The sequence below is a fragment of the Rattus rattus genome, chromosome 2, assembly GCF_011064425.1.
Source record: "Rattus rattus isolate New Zealand chromosome 2, Rrattus_CSIRO_v1, whole genome shotgun sequence".
NCBI classification, from domain to species: Eukaryota; Metazoa; Chordata; class Mammalia; order Rodentia; family Muridae; genus Rattus; species Rattus rattus.
This window is the reverse complement of record NC_046155.1, coordinates 105,181,308-105,191,040: the sequence shown is the minus strand read 5'-3', so window position 1 is coordinate 105,191,040 and position 9,733 is coordinate 105,181,308. Positions and strand designations below refer to the sequence as shown.

The 9,733-nt window shown below is 39.1% G+C and overlaps 1 protein-coding gene and 1 pseudogene across 1 annotated transcript; one reads left to right on the top strand and one right to left on the bottom strand.

Moving 5' to 3' along the window:
- Positions 1–1,068: 1,068 nt before the first annotated feature.
- LOC116893195 lies at positions 1,069–5,892 on the top strand (annotated as a pseudogene).
- A 665-nt stretch (positions 5,893–6,557) lies between these two features.
- On the bottom strand, positions 6,558–7,511 carry LOC116894171 (olfactory receptor 10A5-like). The gene has a single exon (XM_032895887.1). The coding sequence runs from the start codon at positions 7,509–7,511 to the stop codon at positions 6,558–6,560; it is 954 nt and encodes a 317-aa protein (XP_032751778.1).
- Between the last annotated feature and the right edge of the window lie 2,222 nt (positions 7,512–9,733).

Sequence of the window (9,733 nt, the reverse complement as noted above, 5' to 3'; positions counted from 1 at the left end):
AGGGATAAAAGCTTTGAAGATGCTGCTGTCCTCTGTAGCCAGTTGCTATCAGCTATGATCAACCCCACTGTTCTTTGATATTGTGTTTGATGTTGATGTTAAATGAATATCCTGTGAGATGTTTGCAAACAAAGTTCCACAAGAAAACTATCAAACTCTGAGCACTGTACAGGGCTTGGTTATAAAGCTTCCTCTGTTCACAGAATTGTTCCAAGATTCATTTGGTGAGGTGGTGACTTCACATGCCGTAATGTCACTCTCAGCAAGTCCACCCACAGGGAAAAATCTGAAGATAAGAACTTCATCCTGAAGCAAACAGGCCCTGGTACTTTGTTCATAGAAAAAGCTGAACAAAGCACAAATAGTTCCAAATTTCATCTGGCTTGCCAAGATGGAAGTGGTTGGATGGCAAATATGTGTTCATTGGAAAGGTGAAAAGCATGGACAATACGGAAGCATACGGAGTACATGAATGGCAAGCCCAAGAAGAAGGTCACTATGGGAAGCCCTAATAGTTCTCACCTGTGGGCATCTAAACCACTAGGCCATACCTTTTAAATTCAAGAGAGTTTGAAACTTCTTTTTTCTACAATATTCATAGGTTATCTTGCATTTTTTCCCTCTGGGTTCCTTATGTTTCATATTCCCCTCAAAATCTAGATAAGTTTATGAGTATAGAATAAAAACTAAGTAAGAATAGAAACTAAGTAAGAAAATAAAGATACACTTTTGTGGGTGTATCTTTGGCAGGTAAAGGAAATTTTGTATTGATGCCAATAATATGTCTTAACTACATTTGTTTTTCTTCTTCCATTGAGATTTCCAAAATCCATATTTGCAACCAGAATTCATCACAATAGAGATCAATAGGTAGATATGAATCACAAATATATTTTCTCCATTCAACAAATATTGGGAGGTCAGCGGGCAGAGGTGGAGAAGAGTGGGCGGTGACCTTGGCTGACGCAGTGGCTGGGCCTCAGCTCCATGCATTTGTCTGCACCAGGTGGATGTGAATCAGTAGCATCAGCATAGAAGTCAGTGGGCCTGCCCATAGCCTGTGGGAGTATGCAGAATGAGGCCACTGCTGGTCATGCTTCTGGCTTGGTGGCAGCCTCTGCATTGTTGCTGCAGCTTCTCCTGCTTCTCCTGCTGCTTCTGCTGCTTCTGCTGCCACTGCCTCAGGCTCAGTCTGACTAGCAAGAACACACTTATGAATATAGTTTTAAAAATACTCAATACAATTCTCACAAACTGAGTCCAAGAACACATCAAAATAATCTTCCATCATTATCAAGTAGGCTTCATACCAGGGATCCAGGGATGTTTCAATATATGGAAGTCCATCAACGCAATTCACTATATAAGCACCACTGGCTTATACTCTAAGATCAAGACTCCACAAATGGGACCTCATAAAATTGCGAAGCTTCTGTAAGACAAAGGATACTGCCAATAGGATAAAATGGCAATCATCAGATCATGAAATATCTTTACTAATCCTGTGTCCGATAGAGGGCTAATATCCAATATATACAAAGAACTCAAGAAGTTAGACTCCAGAGAATCAAATAACCCTATGGGGCACAGAGCTAAACAAAGAATTCTCAACTGAGGAATATCAATGGTTGAGAAGCACCTAAAGAAATGTTCAACATCCTTAGTCATCAGGGAAATGCAAATCAAAACAACTATGAGCTTCCATTTCATACCAGTCAGAATGGCTGAGATACAAAAACCCCAGGAGACAGCAGATACTGGCAAAGATGTGGAGAAAGAGTAACACTCCTCCATTGTTGGTGAGAATACAATATTCTGAAAATTAGACTGGTGGGTCCTCATAAAATTGGACACAGTACTACCTGAGGACCCAGCTATAGCACTCCTGGGCATATACCTAAAAGATGCTCCAACATATAACAAAAATACATGCTCCACTATGCTCATAGCAGCCTTATTTATAATAGCCAGAAGCTGGAAAGAAACCAGATGCCCTTCAACAGAGGAATGGATACAGAAAATGTGGTACATCTACACAATGGAATACTACTCAGCTCTTAAAAACAATGATTTTATGAAATTCTTAGGCAAGTGGATGGAAATGCAGAGACAAAGTATGTAGTATAGACTGAAGGAAGGGCCAACCAGAGACAGCCCCACCTGCGGATCCATCCCATATCCAGTCCCCAAACTCAGACACTTTGTGGATGCCAAGACCTGTATGCTGATAGGAGCCTGATATAGGGGCTCCTGAGAGGTTTTGCCAGAGCCTTACTGATAGAGATGAAGGTGCTGGAAGTCAACCATTGGACTGAGAACCGGGCTCCCCAGTTGAGGAGTTGGAGAGAAAGGACTGAAGTTGTTTGTAACCCCATAGGAAGAACAACAATATCAACCAACTAGATGATGCTGAGCCCCCCCCCCCGGAACTAAACTACTAACCAAGGAATACACAAGGAGTGACCCATGGCTCCAGCCACATATGTAGCAGAGGATGGCCTTGTTGGGCATCAGTGGAAGGAGAGGCCCTTGGTTCTGTGAAGGTTTGATGACCCAGTGTAGGGAAACGCCAGGGTGGGGAGGTGGCAGAGAGTGGGTGGATGGCTAGGGGCGCATGCTCATAGAAACAGGGAGGAGATGTGATGGGGGGTTCCAGAGGGGAATCCAAGAAAGGGGATAACATTTGAAATGTAAGTAAACAATATCCAATAAAATAAAAGAAAAGAAAAAAATAAAGAAGAAGTTGTTTTATGGATGAATACTGTTGGGCCCTATCACAATCTCCAAGAAACATATAAATACTTTCCACTTCCATTATACGTGGGGTCAAAAAAAGGTGTCAGTCATTACCGTGAAACTTTGGGAGAAGCACTTCAAGAATTTAGTGGCCTGGATATTAAATTTAAAGATGAAGTGATGCCAGGTACTTACTGTGAAATTGACTTAGAAAGGGAAAAGAGGATGACTTTGGGTATGCTACCAAGAATCACCATTGGTATCATATGTACATAGATGACATACAAAGATGGGGTATTGTTGGTGAAGCAGATGAAAATGGAGAAGATTACTATCTTTGAAACTTCAAAAAACTTTAAATAGACTTTATTGGTAATCAAATTGTTGATGTTAATCTAACTATGGAAGGAAAGTTCAAACTGGTTGCAAATGCTAAAATACAGATGTCATATTTGGTAAAACGGACAAAAATCAGATGTAAAATTTTTTCTTTAAAAATGAGTTTATTTCTTTATTTTTATTTTTTTATCTTTATTAACTTGAGTATTTCTTATTTACATTTCGATTGTTATTCCCCTTCTTGGTTTCCGGGCCAACATCCCCCTAACCTCTCCCCCTCCCATTCTATATCGGTGTTCCCCTCCCCATCCTCTCCCCATTACTGCGCTCCCCCCAACAATCATGTTCACTGGGGGGTTCAGTCTTGGCAGGACCAAGGGCTTCCCCTTCCACTGGTGCTCTTACTAGGCTATTCATTGCTACCTATGAGGTTGGAGCCAGGGTCAGTCCATGTACAGTCTTTGGGTAGTGGCTTAGTCCCTGGAAGCTCTGGTTGGTTGGCATTGTTGTTCATATGGGGTCTCCAGCCCCTTCAAGCTCTTCCAGTCCTTTCTCTGATTCCTTCAATGGGGGTCCCGTTCTCAGTTCAGTGGTTTGCTGCTGGCATTCGCCTATGTATTTGCTGTATTCTGGCTGTGTCTCTCAGGAGAGATCTACATCCGGTTCCTGTCAGCCTGCTCTTCTTTGCTTCATCCATCTTATCTAATTGGGTGGCTGTATATGTATGAGCCACATTTTGGGCAGGATCTGAATGAGTGTTCCTTCAGCCTCTGTTCTAAACTTTGCCTCCCTATTCCCTGCCAAGGGTATTCTTGTTCCCCATTTAAAGAAGGAGTGAAGCATTCGCATTTTGGTCATCCTTCTTGAGTTTCATGTGTTCTGTGCACCTAGGGTAATTTGAGCATTTGGGCTAATATCCACTTATCAATGAGTGCATACCATGCGTGTTTTTCTGTGATTGGGTTACCTAACTCAGGATGATATTTTCCAGTTCCATCCATTTCCCTAAGAATTTCATAAAGTCGTTGTTTTTGATAGCTGAGTAATATTCCATTGTGTAGATGTACCACATTTTCTGTATCCATTCCTCTGTTGAAGGGCATCTGGGTTCTTTCCAGCTTCTGGCTATTATAAATAAGGCTGCTATGAACTTAGTGGAGCACATGTCTTTGTTATATGTTGGGGCATCTTTTGGGTATATGCCCAAGAGAGGTATAGCTGGGTCCTCAGGTATTTCAATGTCCAATTTTCTGAGGAACCTACAGACTGATTTCCAGGATTCTTGTACCAGTCTGTAATCCCACCAACAATGGAGGACTGTTCCTCTTTCTCCACATCCTTACCAGCATTTGCTGTCACCGGAGTTTTTGATCTTAGCCATTCTCACTGGTTTGAGGTGAAATCTCAGGGTTGTTTTGATTTGCATTTCCCTTATGACTAAAGATGTTGAACATTTCTTTAGGTGTTTCTCAGTCATTCGGCATTCCTCAGCTGTGAATTCTTTGTCTAGCTCTGAACCCCATTTTTTAATAGGGTTATTTGTCTCCCTGCAGTCTAACTTCTTGAGTTCTTTGTTTATTTTGGATATAAGGCCTCTATCTGTTGTAGGATTGGTAAAGATCTTTTCCCAATATGTTGGTTGCCATTTTATCCTAAGAACAGTGTCCTTTGCCTTACAGAAGCTTTGCAGTTTTATGAGATCCCATTTGTCGATTCTTGATCTTAGAGCATAGGCCATTGGTGTTTTGTTCAGGAAATTTTCTCCAGTGCCCTTGTGTTCGGGATGCTTCACCACCTTTTCTTCTATTAGTATGAGTATATCTGGTTTGATGTGGAGATCTTTGATCCACTTGGACTTAAGCTTTGTGCAGGGGGATAAGCATGGATTTATCTGCATTCTTCTACATGTTGACCTCCAGTTGAACCAGTACCATTTGCTGAAAATGCTGTTTTTTTTCATTGGATGGTTTTGGCTCCTTTGTCAAAAATCAAGTGACCATAGGTGTGTGGGTTCATTTCTGGGTCTTCAGTTCTATTCCACTGGTCTATCTGTCTGTCTCTGTACAAATACCATGCAGTTTTTATCACTATTGCTCTGTAATACTGCTTGAGTTCAGGGATAGTGATTCCCCTGGAAATCCTTTTATTGTTGAGGATAGTTTTAGCTATCCTGTTTTTTTTGTTATTCCAGATGAATTTGGAAATTGTTCTGTCTAACTCTGAAGAATTGGGTTGGTATTTTGATGGGGATTGCATTGAATCTGTAGATTGCTTTTGGTAAAATGGCCATTTTTACTATATTAATCCTGCCAATCCATGAGCATAACTTGATCCATTCTTTTTCAACATAGGATTCACTAGTTTTTCAATTTTTAATACCTTCATGATGGTCTTCTTAGTGGGATTAATTTCAATGATTTTAATGAGAACTTTAAGAAAAATATTGACTGATATGTTAAAGGAAATGAAATGGATGACATGGATAGAAACCTAGGACATGAGTATGGCTGAAAACAGGTTCATGGAGATCTGTTTAGACAGTCAAGTCACCCTCTGATATTCTCCTCTGTCATTGGCTCTGGATGTCAGATATTTGCTGTGTTTCTCATTGTTATTATTGTTGCCATGATAGAGGATTTACATACAGAGAGAGGATCAATGCTCAGTACAGCCATATTTGTCTAGGCTGCTACCTCTCCAGTGAATGGGTACTTTGGAGGAAGTCTGTATAATAGACAAGGAGGGAGGAGATAGATAAAGCAGATGTTTGTTGGGGCCTTCCTAATCTCAGTTATGGTGTGTGGCACTTCGTCTTAAAATTAACCAGCTTTCTCAATTCCATCCAAAGAAGATACAGTATGAAAATAGTGTTGTACTTTCTATAATACAACTTACTGTACAGTTAACAAGCAAAGGGATAAATGGGGAAGATTGTTTTTATTAAACATTTGGATATTTAGATAATTTTTATTTTAACTGAATCTCTAAAGTGATTATATTCTCCTCTGTATCCCCAAGTTAGTCTTACATCTTTTGTGGGGGGGGAGTTCAATGAAGGCTTTACATAAGAAATTATTAAAAAACAATGGGGGCAATAAGTGTATATAACATTAATAATGTTGTGGACATGTAGGTTCCTGGATGCATTTGGATGTATAAATTTACTGGAGGACATTTTTGGAATGATGATTGGTGTAGAAACTCATGGGTTTGCATGGCATTTTACATCTTGCCTACCATTGCATGAAACATTGGGGTTTTTTCAAAATGTGTATGTCATACTTCATTTGGAAGAGGGTTGTTTTCTTCTTTTCTGAAACTCCTACTGAAGCAAAATTTGTAATTTAGAAACATTTAATTTTGTTAATTTTTAAATGTCTAGGACATTTAAAAAACATCTAAATCATTATTGTTTTAGGATGTCCATATAAAATTTTCTGACAAAAATCCAGCAGACAAATATTAACCATATATTTTAATGTCTACAGGATAAATTTTCTGAGGGCCAGGACCTTGTGGAAGGTTCTGCTAAGGGCATTCTTTACCTCATTATTTCTCAGGCTATAGATGATGGGGTTCAACATGGGAGTCACAACAGTGTAGGACAATGATAACAATTTCTTGCTTTCAGGAGAATTATTTGATTTAGGCCTAAAGTAAGTGAGGCTTGAAGACACATAGAAAAGAGAGACAACAAGCAGGTGTGAGGAGCAGGTGGAGAAGGCTTTGTGCTTCTCTTGAGCTGATGGAATCTTGAGGATGGAGGCTGCAATGAGAGTGTAGGAACATAGGATCAGCAGGCAGGGTATCATGACCACCAGAATGGTTCCGACAATGGCATAGACCTCAAACCGTGCTGTGTCTGCACAGACCAGCCTCAGCACAGGTGGACCATCACAGAAGAAGTGATTCACCTTGTTTTCGGCACAGAATGGAAAACTGAAGAGCCATGTGGTAGACACAGTGGCTACAGGGAATCCTGGAAACCAGGAAGCAGCAGCCAGTCTGACACGTGTCCCTTGGTTCATAATGACTGGGTAATGTAAGGGACTGCAGATGGCTACATAGCGGTCATAGGCCATGGTGGCCAGAAGGAAGCACTCAGCCACTCCGAAGAAGAAGAAGAAATACATCTGAGTGGCACAGCCAAGGAAGGAGATGCTTGTGTCCTGGGCAATCAGGGTCCCCAACATTTTGGGTACAATGACCAAGTTAAAGCCAATCTCTAAGATGGATAAGTTCCTGAGAAAGAAATACATGGGGCTTTGCAGCATGGGGTCAGCTAAAGTCACCAGAATGATGAGGCTGTTTCCCAGCAGAGTGACTAAATAGATGCTGAGAAATGCCAGGAAGAGCAAGGTCTGTATTTCAGTAGGCAGGGAAGAGAAGCTCATGAGGATAAACTCAGTTACTCTTGTCTGGTTTCCTGTAGCCATGAACGTGGGTATAAATCTGCAGTGTATACTTGAAGACACATTCTTCAGCACACAAATCAGGTTCTACGCTGATTTTTTATTTTTTGTTTGTTTTTGTCTCTCTGGATTACTGATTATTTTCAGGAAAGAGTGCATATCAGGATCTGTTGGAAGAAGAGGAATTCTTAGTGTTTAAGCTGGGACATGCCCGAATGGGCTTGTAAATTTCATTTTTCCTAGTTTGTAAATTATCATCTATAAAGGTCAAGCATAGGCAGATCCTTGAGTCTTTAGAAGGGACATTGACATATATATTATTGTTGTTCTGCAGGCTCCAAAACTTTTGAGAAGCTGATTATTCTCAAACAGTTTGAACCCAACTTTTGGAAAATATATACAATATTTATAATTTCACAAAGAACACAACATAGCAATAGAAATAGAATTGGAGTAGCAGATGGGCTAACTAATCATTTTTCTAATTTTCTGAGTTTGAGAAGTGAGTGAGGGGCTAGTGTCTATCAAAATAATATGTTTCTCCTCCCTCTGAAATTTCTATTTTCTATGTGATCTCACTGACCTCAGAGCAATGGTGGAAATAGGAATTTTTTTTTAAAAATATGGCCTCACTCTATAACCCTGTTTGTCCTTGAACCCATATTCTCCTGCCTCTGATTCCACATTCTTAGTGCTGTGAGTAAGGGTGTGCACTGCCACTCCTGTCATGTAGTAGGTTTTTAAATATACCTGCTGAGTGGAAAATCCATTCTGATTTCTACTAAATTATATTTTACAGAATTCTTCTAATTTGTCTGAGGACTTGTTCCTCATTGCTTCTGAGAATTAATGAAGTTTCTAAAACAAAATAGCAATTAAGATAGTGGAGAAGATAATGAAGGGGACATATATCATTAAAAACAACCAGTTCTGGAGTTCTCTCAGACAGAAATGGATCCTATGTGTATTATTTGGTTCTAATTTTGTTGATTACCAACAAAATCTTAGCATCATTGTTACAATCTAGGATATTGGTTTCTAAACAAAACATGATGAGATAAAGTTGGAAAATGAGATTTACTCAACATGTTTAGGGAATCACCATAAGAATCAAAACATTGTAATTGTTCATACCTGCAATTTCACCATGTGGGATGTAAGTGATGATGACATGAGTTCCAGAACAGCCTATCTGAGAGAGTAAGGTTGTCTCAAAAATAAAACACTCTTAGATTTTTATCCCATGCTAATGAATCCAGACTTTATTCTGTACGTGAATAAACCACGTGATCATTGGGTTAGTGGAATGAAATATTCATATATGTCTTATAGAACGATCATTCTGACAAGTGTGAGGCCAGAGGATATAGTGTGAATGAAGAAGAGGAATGAAAGTGCTGTGCCCAGACAAAAGGTGACTAGGTTGCAGGCTCAGCTTTCCCAGGAGTGTTCACTAAGCAGGAAAAAAACTTAGTGAAGAAAGCTCAATATTATCAATGAATAATGTCAATATCAAGCTATCTTTAAAATCTTAAAGCTCTATGAAGGAGCAGGAGTTTTTTTTATAACAGAATGACTATGGTTAAACTGATAAAAAAATTTCCTGAAGCATGTAATATCCTGAGTTTTCTAATAAAGTATTTCAAAATAGTAAAGGGATCAATAATGTAGCAGTCACTTTCAAGTAGAAACTTTCTTGCTATCACTGAAAGACAAAGCCAGCTCTGTCATACAAGTTATGGATTAAAAAAGGTCACACAGTGATTAGTCTATATTAAACTGATTTGTACTTTATTTTTCTTAAATTTCGAGTGGACTAAGCAAAATTCTGTTAAGTGGCCTGGTTAGAAAAATAAATGGTGGAAAAGAAATAAAAATAAGAAAGAAAATTGCTTACCCTCAGACATTTTTATGGAAAGGTTACCATCCTGATTGTGGTATTGTATTCCAGCTTTCAAAGCCATTATCAGATTTCTCTACCCCACTGAAAGCAAAAGTAAACTTCAGGGAGCATCATAAAAGTATCTAAGTTGTATCTTTAAAGTAAAGGTCATGTTTTGACAAATGGAAAGAAGTTGCTTTGTAAAGGAATCCTTTATGATGAGGGGGCAATTGGATGTTTGGAAATATCTTCATCATATCTGCTGGTTGTCATAATTGGTTATGTCTTCCACAAAACTATCATATTTATTCATATAAAATCAGAATTTTATAGCAAATTAAAAAATCTGTCAGATCCAGCATGT

Coding starts and splice junctions, on each gene's coding strand:
- LOC116894171 (XM_032895887.1), bottom strand. CDS start 7,511: ATGGCTACAGGAAACCAGACAAGAGTAACTGAGTTTATCCTCATGAGC.